We start from the raw sequence: 19,216 nt of genomic DNA, 5'->3' as shown, positions 1-19,216 counted from the left end.
TGTTATCCAGGTACTATTTACAAATCAAGAGCAAATGAAACAGTTAAAACCAGGTAGACACCCGACAAAGACTCCAATTCAACTGTACTCATCCTGTGCTGAAAAAAAAAATTAACTTATTCGTGTCCTTCTTTGGCAGGAACCAGCATTGGCTTAAATTATTCAGTTTGTGCAGCTTCACAACTTACAAAAAAATATCAAGAGAGGTTGGCATCAGAGCGGAATAAAAGATGAGTCCCAGGTGGCTGTCTATCAGGCAGGAGAAGACAGAAGAGAGAAGGCAGAGTACAGGGATCTTCATCCAAACACACACCAGGTCGCCCAGAGAGCGCCCTGGGCCAGCGGGCACTGGGGCTCCTTATTACACTATCGTGTCCAAACTCATTCTGAGAGGAGCGTCTCCTCTGGGCCTGAAAGCTAGCAACAGTGACAATAAAACCAAGATGATGGGAGACAACCGTGACTTCTCAACGAGTCCTTTAATGTTTGACATTACTCTGTGTGGTACAATCATTCCTCCTGCCTTTAAACTTGGAGCTCCGAGAGAAAAGAGCCTTTTTGTTGCAGTGCTCACCTCTAATGAGAACTTCTGTCTTCCGGAGGATTTCTTCCCCTGTGTATATGTTCCTGGCTCTGCAGGCATAGGTGCCCGAATCTTCCAGGGACACATTCTTGATGACAAGGTTCAGAGTGATGGAATACTCTTGCGTGGTGGCCATTTTTTGCTTGCTGATGCTGTGGTGCATGGTTCTGTTATTAACTGTCCGGAGCAGAATCCAGGTAATGTCTCTGTACAGGAACTTGTTGACCGTGCAGGAGATTTTCAGGTCCTCTCCTTCTGTGGGCATCTTTTCCAAGGAGACGTGAAAGCCATTCGGGACATCTAGAAAATAAGAACAAAGAACTTCAGACCAGTGTCTCCCAGGGAGCTACTCAGACATGGCAAGAACCATTCATTCCCCCGCAGAACCTCTACACATCAGCCCGGACAAGGCTTCTGTCTTTTTATGGTAGCGGAAGTGATCAAACAAAGCAGGGAGAGCCTGTGGAGTTGAGCCCATCCCAAGTGACACAGGAAATGCAAAATCAGGGCAGTCTGGGGGCAGGTAACCTTTTCTTATCTGTCCCCAGTTGTCGGCATGGTGAAATGATTTTCCTAACTTGGAACCAGAACCTCATGCCCCATTTTGTTATCACATGCAGTCCTGGTAAGCTGATACTCGAGGAGAGTAAAATAATAAGACAACCTAAGAGCAACGTGTACTAAAACTCCAAGGTCTGTGTACAGGCACGCTAGTTCCAAACATCTCCTTTCAACTGAGCCCGGCCGGAAAGACTGGTCAGGGCCAGTCCGTACCAGCCCTTCAGGGACTGCCCTTACTTCACAGAGGTCTCCTCCCTGCTGCTTCTAAACAGAGTCCATGGCCTCTCTACTAGTCCAGGGGGCAGAGGACAATCAGGTTCCTCACCCACTCCGGTCCTCTAGTGGGAATGCTTGTACCCACACACAAAAGGCAACAAGTTTTCTTTTGAAAATGTAGGCAAATCCGGACCAGTTTCCAGATTCCAGAGACGTTCAATAGTTTTAAAATCAAATATGGGGCTGGGATCATATCTCAGGGGCGGAGAATTTGCCTAGTTAGTGTACCCAGCCCCACAGGTGGGGAGGTCGTATTTACTCTAAAGAAAAAAAAATCTTTCTAAGGAGTGGGGTATGGAGGTGCTCAGCTGTCATCCAGCACTGGGGAGGTAGAAGCAGGCAGGCCAAGAGTTCAAGGCCATCCTTAGTTATGTAGGAAGTTTGAAGAGGACCCAGACTACTTGTGACAGTCTTAGAAACTATAAGAAATGGTTTTGAAGGCAATGACGTCAACAAAAGTCACTCCGTTGAGGGTCAGTTGTTATCCTTTCTCTACACCTCCTAAAGCCCTTCCCATTCTACACCAGCCTGTGCACCCCACCTCTCAGGGGTCCATCTATCGCTTGGGTTTAGGGGTGCAGGCTCCTCCATGCCATTCTAGAATGCTCATGGCTACTGGCCCTGAACTGACTTATTCTCAATACCTTCCCATTGCTTGCTACTGATGATGTATCTATATTTGAGCAAAGAATTTGGGCCAACATTTTACAAAGAGCTTTGAAGATGAAAAGAGCTGTTGTCTGTTGTTATTATTATCCTCCGTACACAAAGGTATAAAGGGACCTTTAAACCTTAAGGGGACAATAGTCCAAAATTAGACATCGTATCAGCTCTTTCCTAAATCCCACGTTGCTTGTTTTTCTGATTTTTCTGGCTTTGGCTGTATTATAAAATGTCTTGTCTGAAGAAATGCCAAGTATTCATTTGAAACCTGGAAGCAGGGGGTGACAGCGGTCTGTGAGGTGGTGGTGGCTGAGGAGCAAGGCAGAGAGGGGAGACGCTCTTGCTTGAAAACCAGAGGATGGGACAGAGGACACAGGAGCAATGGAGAGCTGTTTGCAACCTCCTGGTAGGGTGTCTGCCACAGCCACACCAGCGGCTCCTTCAGCATCTGTTTTACATTCTTCCAAGTGAGAACGACACGTTCGCTGTCACCGTCCACACAGACACAAGGACAGAGGGCTGCACGCAGGCCTTCTCCTAAGACCAGAGCCTTTCTGCGCTCCTCCGGGCTCATCCCGGTGGGTCGGCACCCAGGGATCCCGGTCACACCACTGAGGTCATGTACGGAGTTTCTATTTACTTTAGTGATTTGAAACTTCCTGGGGAAATAGCTCACAGATTTCCTGATGGAAGATTTTGTTTATCTTTGCCAAGTGCCACCAGAAATCTCAAAATAAAATGCATTTAGTGACATTGGGAAATGAGGGAGATAAGACATCGCAGCCATTCCGGTTTCACCCTCATAGTCACACCAGGTGCCAGAAAAAAGGTAAAATAAAATATAAAAAAAAAGCAAACAAAATTTACCCAGAGAAGAAAATACAAACAAACAACTAGGAAAACCCTCAGATCTATCTTGCAATCCTGTTTGGGGGTGGGGTGGGGTGGGTAGATGCGCCTGAAGCCAGACAGCCCTTAGGATTTTCTGTTTCTTAGTGCAACCCCCTTTCAGTATTTGCTTTTGATCCCTAGAAGATTGTAGACAAATATCGTTGTTTAATAAACCCAGAGGGATTTTTCTCCTTAATTATTTTTTTTCAAGCCTGAATATAGAAACAGACCTAGGAAAGCGTTCTCCAGCTCTGCCAATGAAAAGAGCAGCTGAGCCCTCCCTAGGTTTTGTCACCAAATAACACTCCTCATCTGGATGGGTCCAGGAGGGAAGCCAGCCTCACTCTGGAGACACAGGTAATCCTGTAGGCAGAGCATGCCTGTGTGCAAATGGGCACTAGGTGGGCAGGCGTGGTCACCTGACTGGGTGGCCCTACATAGACACTGAAAAGGGTGCTTGTCATCTTGTTTGGAACACTGAACACTTTACTTCCATTAAAAACTGGCAGTAATAGTTCTTGAAAGATCACAAATAGTCACTAGAAAGCTCGGCTTACTTTCTAGGTACAAATGCCAGATTTAGGAGGGGACATGGCCAAGGGGGCCAATGACCATAGCTAGCTGCTTCCCCACAGAGGAAGAAATCACTGTGTTTTAAGAAGAGGGACATAATTGAAATGAGAATCAACAAATCACCAAATCGATCTTTGCAGCATTTAAAGTTTAGGCAGCCACTTTAGGGGTAGGGGATTCTAGGGTTTGAACTCAGGGCCACCTACATGATATGAGGGGGAGGGGGCTCTACCACAGAGATCACGGTGTAAGTTACTGCAGTAAGTTCCAGGCTGGTGACAGCCAAGGATACATAGTGAGACCCTGTCTTAAAATAAAATAATTGGCTAAAAGCCAACAGTAAATACAAGCAGGTCAATCTCTCATCAACCTACAGGTAGGCTTCCCAGGGCTGGTAGACACGAGTTATGGGGAGAAAAGCTTGTCCAAGACAATCAGGCCTAGGTTATGAGCTGTTTTGGGCTTAAGTTGAAGTTTTTGTGTTTTCAAAAGTGCTGTGAGCTTCTAGGAGGCATGTTTTTCCCTTCCCTTCAGCATGGCCTCTCCCAGAACAAGCCTGGGCCTTTATCTGGTCTCTTCTGGTTGGACCTTTCCCGCTAATGTGACTCATCTATGGGCCAAAGGAGTGTGCCTACCCTGAGCCTCTGTCACTTTACTGTAGAAAAGGCTCAAGGCCTTGGCGCGCGTGCGCGCGCGCCAGTGTGTGTGTGTGTGTGTGTGTGTGTGTGTGTGTGTGTGTGTGTATGCCCCAAAATTCCCAGAAAAAGACAGATGGTCCCCAAGTGTGCCTCTAGACTGGTTCAGTCATTCCTCAGCCAGAGGGAGGGCTTCCTCAGGCTGCTCATTCTTCAGTGTGCTGACCACTAGGCCAAGAAGCGGCCTGAAGTAGACTCAGTGAGAGGTTCGGGGGCAAAGGCAGATGAGCAGATGTGGGCATGGAAGTGTGCATGGCCCCCCACCCATGGGGATGGAGTGCGAGGCAAGCCAGGTATGGCTACAGCCTGCTCAGCAGCCTGAACAGCCACAGGACTCCAAGTCTAGCCTGGCCTAGCCTTGAGGTCCAGATGAAGGCACAGCTGTCTACAAGAAGTCGGGACACATGGCAAGGCTTATGGAGTAATTTTAGATGAGTCATCAGCTAGAGAAGTGTCATTGGTCCCCAGTGGCATTCTCTCTTGGCTTTGGACACACAGGGGTGAGTCTAGCCTCTTCCCTCTCTGTTCACACTTTCCCCCAGCCCCCTGTGCCTCATGCTCTGTTTCTTTATCAGAGGATCAAGTGTGTTGATAACATATTAAAAAATGTAATATAGTATTTTAGACATACTGGCTTAAACAAAGCTAATCTTTTTTTTAAATAGGGGGTTGTTTTTGGGACAGTGTTTCTCAGTTTAGTACTGGCTCTCCCTGTAGACCAGGCTAGCCTCCAACTCAGAGATCTGCCTGCCTCTGCCTCCTAAGTGCTGAGATTAAAGGCGTGCACCACCATCATCCAGCCTCCAAAACATTATTCTATAAAATAAATGAACACTAGAAAAAATTTTTAAAAAGATTTCTTTTTTTTATATGTGTCTATGTCTGTGGCTATGCACATACATGTATGTGCAGTTGCCATGGGAGCCCGAAAGAGGGCATGGAATCACCTGGGACTGGAATTTCTGGCAATTTCAGGAATTCAGCAGCAGCAGCAGCAGCAACAGCAACAAGCACTCTGAACCAGTAAGCTATCTCTGTAGTCCCCCGGAAAGGTTTAAGTTACCTATGTGGCTTCTATCAGTGGTGGGTACCAAAGAGTAATTCAAGCATCACATTACTGCTGCAGGTACCTACTGATACCAGGACAGGCACAAATGACACACGCCCTCATCTCTTTTCCTGGGGGGACCTGGGCCTGTGCTGATACACCAGAGTTGGCGTGCGCAGCTCTGCAGTGGGTGCCGTCGACCGTTGCTAGCTAGTTCAAAATCGAAGGCACTGTCTCCTCTTCCATCTCTTCCAAACCACACAAACTTTGGCTACAGATTCAGATTGTAAAAACCTGTTTCCAACTAAACATAAGAATAACGCAAACCTTTGTGTTTAGTCCAAAGCACCTGGATTTACTTGCGGACTAGTTGGAGGGAAATCTTGGTAAGAATCCTTCCCCAGCAAAGGACTTTCCTACTGGGAGTGGGCACAGAGATGCACTCCTTTCTATTCCTCTACGGTGAGAAGGTGGGAACCTAGCCTTGATCTGGCGCGAGGGGGGGGGGGGGCTTTGCTGTGGCATTCTCCTCTCTCCAGAAAATGCAGGGGCGCTCTTCACATCTGAGAATGATTTTCAGGTTGTCTCTGTGGCCCCGATTCTTTAGGGCTTGGCTTGCTGGCCATAGGCTCCTGTCCTCTAACAGTGCAAACTGCCTCATGAAATTCGTCCCATCTCGTTCTTTCTGGAGACTTCCAGGCAGTGTCAGTGGCCTGCTCCATGTGGTGTGAAGTTTCCAGAGGGTTGGCACATTGCCTGGGTTTCCTCAGAACCTGGGGGAGCGCGGAGCCAGGCGGTTGCTTTTAGACACTGAGTTCCTTATTTCCTTCCTGAACCTGGGGAGGGGGGGGAGGTGAGGGACTTAGGGAGTGCCACTTGTGGGCCTTGCAGGTTGTAAGATTTGCAGAGTCCAACGGGTTTACAATTAAAAATCCCTAAATGCTCAAACATAGCCCATTAATTTTGATGAACAAATTTCAGTTTCAGATTTTGACAGGAGAGTCTTAGGCCCCCGCTGGTCTGAACTACTTCAGCTATGAATTTCTAAGTAAAAAAAAAAAAACCCACAAACCCCAAAACAACCCTCACAAAAAAACATATCAAACAAACAAACAAAAACAAAAAACAAACCTCAAACCAAGCCAAGAACAATAACAACAAAAAAAACCCCTCGAACATCAGAGGGGTTGGGAGTGAACAAGGGGCCAGACCTGATGTAGGTCTTGAAAGGGGTCCAAAAGCAAGGGAAACGGATCCCAGTTGAGAATCAAGTGTGGGAAAGAGAATTTGGGGAAGGGGCTCTTGAGAGAAGCCAGTGATGTGGTGGAATTCTATTCCTGGGAGCAAGAATGGTAGTGTTCACAGCTGGACATGTCTATGGAATGTTTAAAAATCACTAGGGGTGTTCCAAACAAAGACAGCTGACTGAGGCCACCCGGTCTCTCTGTAGGCAGAGTCAGTATAGCTTACCTGTGACGTAAAATTTTATGTTTCTTTCCACAGTCCCTATCTTATTGAAGGCCTTGCAGCTGTACATTCCAGAAGTTCTCGAGTCTGCCACCACCAAGGTGCTAACCGTCTGTGGAAGAGAGACAGGTTCAGCTAGAGGACAGGGACCTTTTGAGGCGGCCCTAAGCCACGCCAGGGCTCCAGTGATTCACCTATTCCATTCACGTAGCCTTTAAAGAGGGCATTGCAGGCCGGGGTGGTAGCCGCCCCGCAAGCCCTCTGCTTGTGGAACCCCAGCACGAACAGAAAAATAACAGGAAGGCAGGTCCTCAGGAGACCGGAGCCCATGACATCCGACTCGTAGGCAGGGTTTTAGGCTTATCTCAGTCTGTTGGCATAACAATCACAGACCTGAAGCTGAGCTGTGGGATTGCACGTCCCACCCCACGGGGTGGTCGGGGCACATCTGTGAGAGGAACAGGTGAGGCCCAGGCCTTTCCTTGTTTGAGTGACCAGAGAGTACAGGTGCCAGCTGGCCACAGGAGGCATTTGTGTGGGCACGTGTAGTGGGTATGTAAGGACAGAAGGACAGACAGGGGCTCAGTCAGTCAAAGGAGATGTCCTTTAGCTCCCCCCCCCCGCCTCCCCTTCCCCCCTGTGGTCTTGAAGGAGACGGGAAGCTAAGAAGCTGATAGTCCTGTGTGTGTGTGTGTTTAAAGATTATGCATTCTCAGTCTCCAGAAATGAACATAGAAGCTGACATTTTCACACTGTGATTTAGCAGAACTGTCCCCAGACAGCGGTCAAGTTGGAATGAAATTGGAAGTAGTTTTCAAATGGAATTAATAAAGTCTACTGTAACAATGGGGCGAAATTCAGGCAGCTTAAAGAGAGCCCAGTTCCAGGGATTCTGTGAACACCGGGCACATTTGGGGTGCATATACACACATGCAAGCAGAACACTTCTTATACCTAAAATACAACAGGTCAATCTGAAAAGAAGACTCAGTGTTTTCAGTCAGCAAATACCTTTCTCCTTTCTTCTCCCAAATGGCTCCCCGATCATTGGAAGTACCCACTTAATCATATCCACTCATAGATGGTCTAGGTGTTATTGAAATTCTAGACAATGAAGGCGGCTGTAATAGGTAGTATTTTTCATTCAGTTTTTTGGACATTCATGACGCGGCTGTGAAGGCGCTGCCAGGATGTCAACGGGAAGACACAGGGGAGGACGGCAATCCCCACGGCCAATGACTTCAAAAAGTGTTTGGAATCATTCCCTACGTAAGGTTCCAATAAATGTTTTCCCTTTTGCAAGGCAGGAGGCCAGTGCAGAACAGTCTGCCTCTTTCCTTATTTTGGTTTTAATTTTAATGAAGAGTGGGGACTGATGAGTTCTGAGAGCCACCTTCTTGTAATTATTATGCACACTAACAAGAGTCATGGATGCTGTGGGGAGCTGTGCACAGCTGTGACAAAGACAAGCTTGTTGGGGGCAGGGTACTGTGAGGGGGACCCTTAGCTGGAAGGTCAGAGAGGCAGCCAAGCACATTGTGACCCCCGGTGTTGACTTGGGCTCTGGCAGGCTCAAACTCTTTACAGGGTGCTCAGAAGCCAGTGGCTGCCCTGAGGCTTCCTCTGCTTGCAGCCAGCACAAGCCCAACTTCCTTAGGAAGTCAGTTCTTACTGTTCATCCTAAAGGGCCCACATAGACTTATTTAGATTCTTGGATTTATTGCTGTCCGGTAAGGAAGCAGAAACCCATTTCTGCTGGCTTGAGAATATTTGACGTTTCACACAGTCCCTCCCTGCCTTGGTGAGTCACATTTATACTGTTGTTAAAATGACTTCAATTCTGCTGCATACAGCGCAGCTGAGGGGCTGGGTTTGGGGGCAAGGTGAAGTCAGCCTTCATGGGTGCCTTTGCCATATTTAAGGGCTGCACACAGCATAACTGGAGAGATGGCTCAGTGGTATGGGTGCTCATTCTTGCATAGCACCCGGATGTTATTCCCAGCAACTGCATGGTGGCTCACAATGGTCTGTAATTCAGGTCTAGGGGATCTGATGCCCTCTTCTTACCTCCATGGGTACCAGGCATGAAAGCAGTGCACAGATATATGTACATGCAAAACACTCACACACATAAACTACAACAAACAAACAAACAAAAAACAAACAAATAAATAAATAAATAGGCCTGCCTAGATTGTCTGGAAAAGTGGCAACTGTTTTAGAAGGCTGTCAGGCTTTCTGAGATGCCCGGAGGTGATATGAATCAATATCATACAATGGATCATGGAGAAATAAACGTGATTCAAACACTGTTTTACTTTGCCTGAATGGTGCCTTCCAAAACAAGATACTTTTTACACAGGCAAACATCCTCCAGAATGGAAGATTACCACGGTTTCTGTTAAAGTAAAAATTACATTGGTGGGAGTGTTTATTATTTCTTTGTGGTAGGATCATCACGTTGTCATTGATATGCACTGGACAGCAAGCATTATCTCATTGAATCTTAGCCTTATGATATGGGGCATCAGTCTGTTAAACAAGGCAATCAGTGCTTCAGGAGATTAAATGAAGACCCCAAAGACAACAGAGCCCACAGTCAGGCCTGGGAAGAGCAGCTGGCCTGGTGTGTGGAATTCCAGAACACACTCTCAATCTCTGACCCATCCAAACTTGTCACACCGAGTAACAAAACCTGTCGATAAGGGTCTTCCTACCATTTGGAAGGAATTTCCCATGAAAGTAGCCATTTAATCGGCCCTAGTCGGTGACATGAGCTAAATGCTGCTCTCTCTCTGGGATAGAATTTCACACAAACTGAAACTTTTTTTTTTCTAACTGATATGATTTGAAAGGACTGGTGAATGAATTGGAGAGAAAAAAAACTTTTTACCATAAGGTGAAATGTAAAATTTATAATCAACTTTACTAAAAGTTACTTCATTTCTAGAATATTCTTTTTCTAGTGACTATGTATTAAAGTTATAAAATAAAATATCTTAGGTCGGGTGTAGTGGTGTACACCTTTGGTCCCAGCGACAGGAGGCAGAGACAAGTGGATCTCTGTGGGTTGGAGGCCAGCCTAGTGTATGTATTGAGGCAGGCCAGCCAGGGCTACATAGTGAGACCCTGTCTCAAAAACATCCTAAACTCCATGAAAGATATTTGATGACTGTAAACCAGGTCAGGTCAGAGGTGGCAGCTTAAGTGTGACTGTACTCAGCATCCTTTGGGTGGACTACAAGACAGCTTCTCAAGGGACAGGAAGTAAAGATTCATGAGCCCCTTGTGTTAAAGGGACCAACCTGATGGATGTTCACAACCACAGGGGAAAATGAAAAAAGCAGAATGGAACACCAAATTATCCCCTTTGTACTTTACAAGAGAAAGTGTCAGAGATTTGAGATGCAACAGATATTTAGAGTTGCAATCATTCATTTCTAGGACACACTAAAAGGATATCTCAAGACACATTAATTCTATAATTAGTTCTCATTCTCCTCAAATGGAATCAAATGGAAGAGAACTGAAGACCAGCAATGTAGACAAAAGCACGAGGCTGAACTCTGATTCAGGATATTCACATCTGACTCAGTCAGAGAAGTGGTAACAACTCATTCACACCGATTTAATATCCAGTGACCTTAGACAGTGGGTGAACACAGGAAATCATATTCAAAGATAAAAACCCTCCTGTCGATGAACTAGTTTGGGGTTGACAATTGCTCAGTGAGGTTTCCGGTCCTGCATGGCTCTGCATTCTAAAAGGAATGCTTGCTACGGGTCCTTTGCTATGACCCGGGATACTCATCAAACCTGTCGCTAGAAACCAGACATGGTGCTGCACAGCTTTAATCCCAGCACTTGGGAGGCAGAGGTAGGTGGATGTCTGAGTTTGAGGTGAGCCTGGTCTACAAAACAAGTTCAGGGACAGCCAGGAAGACACAGAGAAACCCTGTCTCAAAAGCAAAAAGCCCCAAAAAACCTCAAACAAAAAACCAACCAACCAACCAACCAAAAACCTGTCATTAACAACTGTAAGCCTAGATTTCTTCATATTTCTTCCTTCTGGTTTGTGAAGTCTTAGTAATGTTACTAAGTAACTTAATAATGTTGCTTGAGACTCATGGAAAAGACAGAATGGAGGTAATATATCCATCAGCTCAGTTTCTAGAACAAGGGTTTATAATGAGTCTTTCTCTTTCCTGCCAGCTCCCAAATAATTACACGGAGACTCTTTTGATTATGAAAACTTGGCCTATAGCTTAGGCTTGTTTTTAACTAGATCTTATAATGTAAATTAACCCATTAATATTAATCTACGCTCTATGTGGCTTGTGGCTGTTACCTCTCCTCTTGCATATCCTGCTTGATTTGTATCTCCTCCCTCCTCTCCCCTTTTTCTTCCCAGAGTCCTCTCTGTCTCTAGAAGTCCCACCTACCCTCTTCCTGCCTAGCTATGGGCCATTCAGCTCTTTATTAAACCAATCAGTCAGAAGGTGCCTTGGTAAGACACATCTTCATAGTGTAATCAAATATTCCACAACAAGGATTTTTTAAAAATCTATTTATGAAGTGGTGATTTTAATCTCAGGATGTTTCTAACACATCCTAAGCATTTTAGGAAGAGATGGAAGATGGTGTATAAAGGCTGTGGAAGAGCTGAAATGAACCCGGAGTGGCACAGTAGAGCCACACGATGAGAAAACATGACCAGGGACTGTGTGGGACCTGGACCACAAGCCACAGCTCTGTGGTTAGTATGACTGCATGTCATGGGACCTCAGGATATCTATACACTTCCTCCTGTACCCTCACACAAGTCCATAGCAATGCAGTCTGGCTGTCTCCATTCTGCAGCCTTACAAAATCAACACAGGGTTCTACACACTTCTGATGTTAGACTCATAAACCTCCAGACCTGGCAATTCATTTCAAACAACAGGAAAATTCAATGCTTGCTTTTAGCCACTTTCAAATGTGGGCCAAAGCTCGCCAACAAGGAAATGGAATTTTGGAATTTTATTTCCCTCTATGCCCTTCACTGACTTAAACAACAAAAACCCTTGAGACCCCCTTCCCCCATCCAGGCTTCTCAGTGTGAAAGCTTCCCAACCCACATGAGTTCACAGAGGAGCGTTGCTGGAGAAAGCTGTGGTGTGACTGTGAATGAGGAATCACTGTGGGGCTTTAGTGTACTTCAAACTGTACCAGAGAAGCAAAGAGTTCTAAACTGTAAAGAACATTACATGCAAGGCTGGACATGGTGGCACACATCTTTAATCCCAGCACTCTGGAGGCAGAGGTAGATGGATATCTGTGAGTTCAAGGCCAGGTTGGTCTACAATGTGAGTTTCAGGACAGCCAGGGCTGTTACACAGAGAAACCCTGCCTCAAAAAAACAAAACAAAACAAAAGACATTCCATGCAATTTAGAAACAGCAAAACTATGATTGTACCTGTCAAATAAAAGATACCTTTTTCTCCCCAACACACACATATTAATAATTTAATGCTAAAACTAAGCAGTAACTTCTCCTCAACCCAGAGCATGAGACTGGCTATTCTCAAGCACACTGGCCTCCGTCAGCGCCTTCGGGGTCTGCATTCTGCATCTATTTCCACTTCCATTACGAAGAACTTTAGAAGTTCTATCACACAAACATTTGATCTTGGATAGATGTCTTCATTCTATGTGACTGCAGTCTGCGTGGTAGCCATTGTGTCAAAGCCCTACGGGTAGAGGGTCTCTTCCCCCGTGCACTTCATCTTCACCACAGGAAGCTAGGGAGGGGAAACGCCACTAACTCCGTTGCTTTGGAGGAGTTGAGCGATCGGCGTGGACATCTTTGCTATACAGATGGAAAGAGGAGGCGTTTGACCCTGCGCCTCCTGAACGTGGGCCAGGTGGTACAAATGCCACTGTGCACAGAAGCTCACATTGGAAATCTTTAGCTTAACCACACAACCACAGGACAATATACTTATACTCCAGCACGAGTGGAAAATTGGGGTAGGTTTTTTTTTTTTAATCTCAGCCAAGATTTTCATTTGCTCTCATAAGGTTCTTTGTTAACAGACATTACATATGGAGTCCATTATATATATATATATATATATATATATATATATATATATATATATATGTCTTTTTTTTTTGTGGTGAGAAAACCAACGAGAAAGCCCCCTGAAACCAAGCTCATAGATCCTCTCCGCAGATCCGCCTGTGTGGCCAGGAAGAAGCAACAGATGACCGACACCAGGGATGTGACCTGGAAAATAGACGGGGACTCTGCGGCAGTGCTAATTCGCTCTCTAGGGTGAGTGAACAATTTCTCCCCAAATCTAACATTCCAGTTTACAGAATTCCCTCTCATCCAACTCATGTGTGGCAGTCTCTCACCGAGGGCTGGACACCAGGGAACTTCCTAGCTTCTGTCTACATTAAGGGAAAACCATGCCAACTACTGCTAGCCTCTACAGACCCTGCCCAAATCCTCAGCCAGTGCCTGCTGATGCTGCCACACGAATGGACCCATTAATTGTTTTGTTTTGCCTTAGTTGGCCATGAGAGAGCAGAGTTATGAATCAGGAGACTTTGGTTTGACTTTCTTCACCTATGTATGCTGTATGGCTTTGGGCTTACCCATGTTTAAAATAGGGGAAACCACTCTGACTTGCCAAAAATGGATGCTGGGTGTAGCATCTTCAGAAGGGTTTAGATACTGAAAAACTCAGGGCTGGCTGCATTGGTACACGCTGTTAATCCCAACACTCAGGAAACAGAGACAGGCGGATCTCCATGAGTTTGTTTCAGGCTAGCTACGGCTAGAGTAAGACTCTGTCTTAAAAAAAAAAGAAAGGAAAGAAGGAAGGAAGAAAGAAGGAAAAAAGAAAGAATAAAAGAAAATTGGGAGCTGGAGCCATGGTTCAGTGGTTCAGAGCCCCTGTTCTTACAGAGGACTCAAGCTCAGCTCCTAGCACCTACACAGTGGCCTCACAATCATCAGAAACTCCAGTTTCTGGGAATCCAGCGCCCTCCTCTGGCCTCCTCAGGCATTGCATACATGTGGTACATATACACACATGTAGACAAACCCAAATACACATAGATAAAAAACAATAAGTCTTTAAAAAGAGAAAAGAAGAATGCAGACTTACTGTTTTTGAATCCTACATAGGAAATGATGTATCCACTTTTCTTCCTCTAATTCAAGGACACAGCAGAGTAAATGGATATTTTGAGTATAACCCGCCTTAAAGAGGCAGTGGGATTTGTAGAGACAGTCTTCACTACAGACCAAGGTGAGCATGTATAAATAGATGCTGGCCAGGCCTTGTGTGGTTGTTCTGTAAAGCATTGCTAGCCCCAGGACCGACAACAGCTGGCTTCTAAGCCCCTCCTTCCCTACTTGGGGGAAAGCTCCTTGACCTGCAGTCCGCTGGGCCTTTCTGACTCACAGGGCACCTGCTCTGCTCTTTCCCAGGCTCAGCGGGGAAAGCACAAAGTGACGGGCCCAAAAGTGGAAGAGGAGAAATCCACAGTGTACCGGGTTAGTCTGGGGACCTTGATAGACGGTGTGTGTCTACACACCCAGCCTGGACTTCACCTGGCAGATATAATATTTTGGGAGACAGAAATGTTGAATTTTGGGTTGAAGCCTTGTACCAGTTTTTTTTTTTTTTTTTTAACTAGGATTCCATGGTGTATACAGCAGCAGGACCCAGGCACGGTTGTGGGCCAGGATCACCTGGTGGTGTGTGGCATTAATTCCAGCACTTGGGTGGAGTGCAGGTCCCACCCCAAAGATGTGAGTGGAAGGGCAACTGGCAAAGGCTTAAGTGTGTAGTTGGGATGGGGAGCCACTAATGTGTGCCAGCCTGGTGTTCATTAAGAATGGGTTCTCCAGGCTGGAGCGATAGCTCAGTGGTTATGGACCTGTATTGTTCATACTCAAGACCCAAGTTCAGCTACCATTCCTTGTACCCACATGGTAGAATGAGAGAGGACGCTCACAACCACCTGTACCTCTGGCTTCGGGGAAGTCTGGCACCCTCATCTGGTCTCTGAGGGTGTTGCACACACATGGCACATACACACAAACGGGCATACATGCATGGGAGGGAAAGGGGGAGGAAAGGAGAGTCAGGAGTCTGAAGAATTCAGTCAGGGAAATATAGCACCTTGAATAATTTTAATGTATGGTCTCATGAAGGCACACCTAAGAGATTCTTTTTCTCTCCGAGTTTTGAACTTTTGAACTACTGAGTCTAATAAACCTAGAACCAAGAACGGAGAACATGTTCCAAGACTAACCCAGCACTTGTTTCAAACAAACAGTACCTTGTTGGTTCCTTCTATGACCATCATACGCTGAGTGATGCTCTCAATTCTGTTTCCCACGTTGCTGTCAGGACCCAGGATCAAGGACTCTTCAGTCTCGGAACAGAAGTCATACCTGTGAAAAAGAGGAAGCCATCACTGTGCTGTCAACGTCACAGAGCGGTGGGCAGAGACGAGTGAGACAGAGACGGTGGGGAAAGTCTGCAGGGAGAAAGCTACAAACTTTGTGAGACCCTTCCTTGTCTCAGGTCCTCTGCTCATAGTTAGGGAGCATGTCTACCTAGTAGGGAGATGCTCCAACGGCTAGCTATCACACACCTGTCCTGGTCTAGATACAAAAGACAGTAGATCAGTTAGGACATTTGGTGCCTGGATTTTAATTACTTCCCAGTGGGCAGAAGTAACATGCAAACAAGTGTCGGGGAGGGCGGAGGTGGCGCTGTGGTGGTGGGGGTGGGGTGGCACTATGGTGGTGGGGGTGGGGTGGCACTATGGTGGAGGTGGGGTGGTGGGGTGGCACTATGGTGGAGGTGGGGTGGTGGCGTGGGGCTGTGGTGGTGGTGGGTGAGGGTGGTGGCAGTGAGGGTGGGAGTGGTAGGGGCGTTATATTAATGAATGGAAACCCTGAGAAACTGATGGCATTTCACATCTACACAGGGTGGCTTTAAGTCATAATATTTAGTTAAGTCATCTTTTTTTCCTCCCAGAGCTAAATAAGTGTCCATGGAAACAAACATCTTGGAGTCGTTTTTAATTTAATTAATTTCTCTCCAAGTTTGGTCTAATCACAGCAAGGTCTTAACTTCTTGGGCTTCAAGTGTTTAATTATCAAAGGAAAGTGGTAACAGCATTGATTCTTAAAGCCTATGGACTCTTGCTCTTTTAATTTTTAAAATAAGATTTATTTATTGCTTATTTTTAGTTTATGTGGTTGGGTGTTTTGTCTGCTTGTGTCTGTGCAATGTGTGTGTGCATACACGCACACACACATCTGTGGAGGCCAGGAGAGGGCATCAGATCCCTGGAACTGGGGTTGGGGATGGTTATGGGTGCTGGGACTTGAACCCAGGTCCTCTGCAAGATCAATCAGCCAGTGATCTTAACTGCTAAGTCATTTCTCCAGTCCCCACTCTGTCCCCTTTCAAGCATTTCATTGTCGTGTACTCTAGAACTTTTGGTGAGCAGAAAGCTTGCTGGACACAATTTGAACATGACTCAGACAGAGGAACCTGGAGATTCTCAAACGAGGAGGAGTTTTAAAACCCTTTCCAGAAGGAGCGAGGGGTAGGTCCTAAGTACCCCAGGGCAGTGATTGCTCACATGAACTAAACATGGGAGAGTAGAGTAAGGGAGAAGGAGAGAGGGCTGCAGAGGACAGAAGATCCTCCAGGGGCCTTGAGCTGGGACCTGCCTCCAGGATAACGTCTGCTTGCTTAGCTCTCCCCATGACCCAGAGTAGTCTCCTGGTCTGTACTCACCCGCTCCTGACCTGCAGATGTGGTTATGCTGATTATTCGCCCAGGGGTGAGTGAGTGTGTGTGTGTGTTCCTAAGACTGGAACCCCGGCCTCAGGCTACATGACTGTTCTCCCCCTGCCTCCTATAGCCCAGTTTTCATAGTTAGACACACATGCTTCCATGGGGATTGCTAAAGAATATACACATCTCCTATTACAACCACAATGCCACCTTTATAACTAGACTCAAGAATTGAGTCTGTACCTGGTCCATACGTCAGACCTCTCCCAATGTCTAAGTTCAATTCCCACCGCCACCAAAACCACCTTATAGGTAAATGAAAAGATTTAAAATAAAAATAACAAGGACTGATCCTTCCTTAGGGTGCTTAGGAGCTTTCTACTATTTTTGGTAATTGTCAGGTCACAGAAGTGAAAATTTTTTGCTCTTATTGATGAATATAACAAAACAGAACCAACTTCTATTAGAAGCCTTGTAACAATAGAGTCCTGAGACGATGATATAAATGCCACCTTTCCCTTGTTTTCATGATCAACATTCTCAATTTTAGGCTGTGGCACTGGCATCATGACCTGCTATTGCCAGCCGACCCTTGCCACAGCCTCAGTTTGTTCAGGAGCATGCGCAATCTGTGCACCCATGCCTATGGGCTGGGTGAGACCTGCGCATGCGCACTCACTCAAGTTCGCCCCTTGACCAGAAGAGGCGGCTTAGGGCTTTCTTTTGCCCCTCAAAGCACTGGAAAGGATGAGGGAGACTTCCTCAAAAATCTTAAAACATGTTACACTTCATCTTCAGGAAATGCAAAGAAGTATGTTTGAGTAAAGCAAACCTAGTCATTTCCCAAGGGAAATACAGTAGGCTCGGCTCACTTGGGGCCACTGGCCTCCGAGCCCCTTCCCCCACTGCCATCCTCACCTCGAAGGGCATTTACCAAGGCTCAATCTAACTGTGGAAACTGTAGGCTCCATTCGCTTGCCAGGTCTCCGAATGAAAAAGGACAGGTTCTGAGGCTCTTTTCTAATTTAGGGGCTATTATTTCCCCCCTCTTTGTCATTGAACCATAAAAATAGAATGTCATTGAGGACCTGCCTCTCTACCACCACTTGAAAAGAGACTGGGGGTGGGGGAGGGGCCCTTGCCTAAGTCTTAAGAATACATCAAGCTCTTGAGGAAGTAGATTGTGCCACGTTTGAAGACACAAAGATAACCACGGTGCTGGGAACAGTCTTGAGGGAGGCGGAAGCCGAACAACAAGAGGAAAGCAGAGCTTGCCCCTGGTTTCCCACAGGAAGCCCACAGCAGCTCCTGCCAGAGAGAGATAAGAAAGCTCCCATGCGCTATTCTGGACAAGGCCACTGTCACCAGCTTCGCTCTGTCCTCTGCAGCAGTCCAACCCTGGTCCTTCCCTAAGGAGCACCGGGGCTCCCGCCTGTATTTGCATACAGCGCGTCAACCACAATGAGGCGGAGGTATTTTTAACCAACCAAAGGAAAATAATTCTGGGGGCAAGCGAAGGTTCGTGTCATCTCTGTCCACTGTTCTGGGGCTGAACAACTTTGTTAGAACCAAAGACCGGTATAAGTAAATGAAAAGAAGTCAGCCAATTAGGTACCAACGACGCACGGAGCCGGGCCCTACCCACCAGTCTGTCTAATTCAAAAGTGGGACTGCTCAAAGTTCCTAGTTCCAAAGTTCTTCTCTTGACACACAGTGGAGACTGCTGCCCTATCTGCAGACGCCAGAGACCTTGTGTTTCATACTGGCTTCTTTGTAAGAATGGATTTGCCTTGTTCCCTCCTGGCTCTTTTATAACTCCAAACAGGAGGCAGATTGGGCACAGAGGGAACAGCGATGCCAGGCCAAGCTCCTATCCCCAACCACACTGCTGCCAGCAGAACCTGTTTTCCCTTCTGATACATTTCCGAGAATCACACTTAACCCTTCCACCCCAGGCACTATGACACCCACAGACTCTCACGTACCAAGAAGTCACTGGACTCTAGGACTCTTTCGAAGAATTAAGTTTATTTATTTATCCACTCCTTTACTTACTTTTTATTATTGCATGGTTGAGTTTGCACAAGTGTCCAGCCATGGAGCACATCTGGTGCCAGAGGACAACCCAGAGTCTATCCTTTCCTTCTACTCTTTTAGATGGGTTCCGGGGATTGAACTCGGTGATTAGGTCTTGGTGGCAGGCGCCTTTAGCAGCTGAGCCACCTTCGCAGGCCCCCCAAGGCCTCTTCGTGTATATCAAGAATACTTCTGTTCTTTATGAATACTATTATGACATTGGGGGAGTTTTGCCCTTTTTTAAGGTTGACCCCCCATAACCTAGTCAGTTCTTTTCAGGTTTTAACATTTCTCATCTCAGTGTGTGCAATTTCACCTTCTATATTGCTCTCTCTGAGCTGACAAACTGCACAGCTCCTGCAGCCAAGTCTATTCCCGTGATTCTAATTGTCACAAGTATGCAGAGCCCCGGTGGCATTTGCTTTCATGCTGGTGTTGAACAGTTTTGAGTTTCAGGTTTCCTCACACCTCCTGTCTTCCCCTCCCATCTAAACCTTGGTTCTGTTCTTCCCTTGCATCTGGTGGAATCAGAAGGGAGGGGCTGGCTACGTGGGCTTTAGC

At 46.4% G+C, this 19,216-nt stretch overlaps 1 protein-coding gene across 1 annotated transcript in view; it reads right to left on the bottom strand.

Annotated features, from left to right (window-relative positions):
* The window catches only part of Flt1 (fms related receptor tyrosine kinase 1), a 158,666-nt gene that overhangs the window by 74,705 nt on the left and 64,745 nt on the right, over positions 1-19,216 (bottom strand). The window contains exons 11-13 of the mRNA XM_038345590.1: positions 15,102-15,216; positions 6,761-6,869; positions 575-883 (exon numbers count right to left, since the gene is read on the bottom strand). Coding sequence (XP_038201518.1) covers positions 575-883; positions 6,761-6,869; positions 15,102-15,216 — 533 coding nt within the window. The remainder of the gene's footprint in view (positions 1-574; positions 884-6,760; positions 6,870-15,101; positions 15,217-19,216) is intronic.

This window comes from Arvicola amphibius, chromosome 10, assembly GCF_903992535.2.
Source record: "Arvicola amphibius chromosome 10, mArvAmp1.2, whole genome shotgun sequence".
In the NCBI taxonomy this organism is placed as follows: Eukaryota; Metazoa; Chordata; class Mammalia; order Rodentia; family Cricetidae; genus Arvicola; species Arvicola amphibius.
This window is presented reverse-complemented; position numbering and strand designations above follow the sequence as displayed.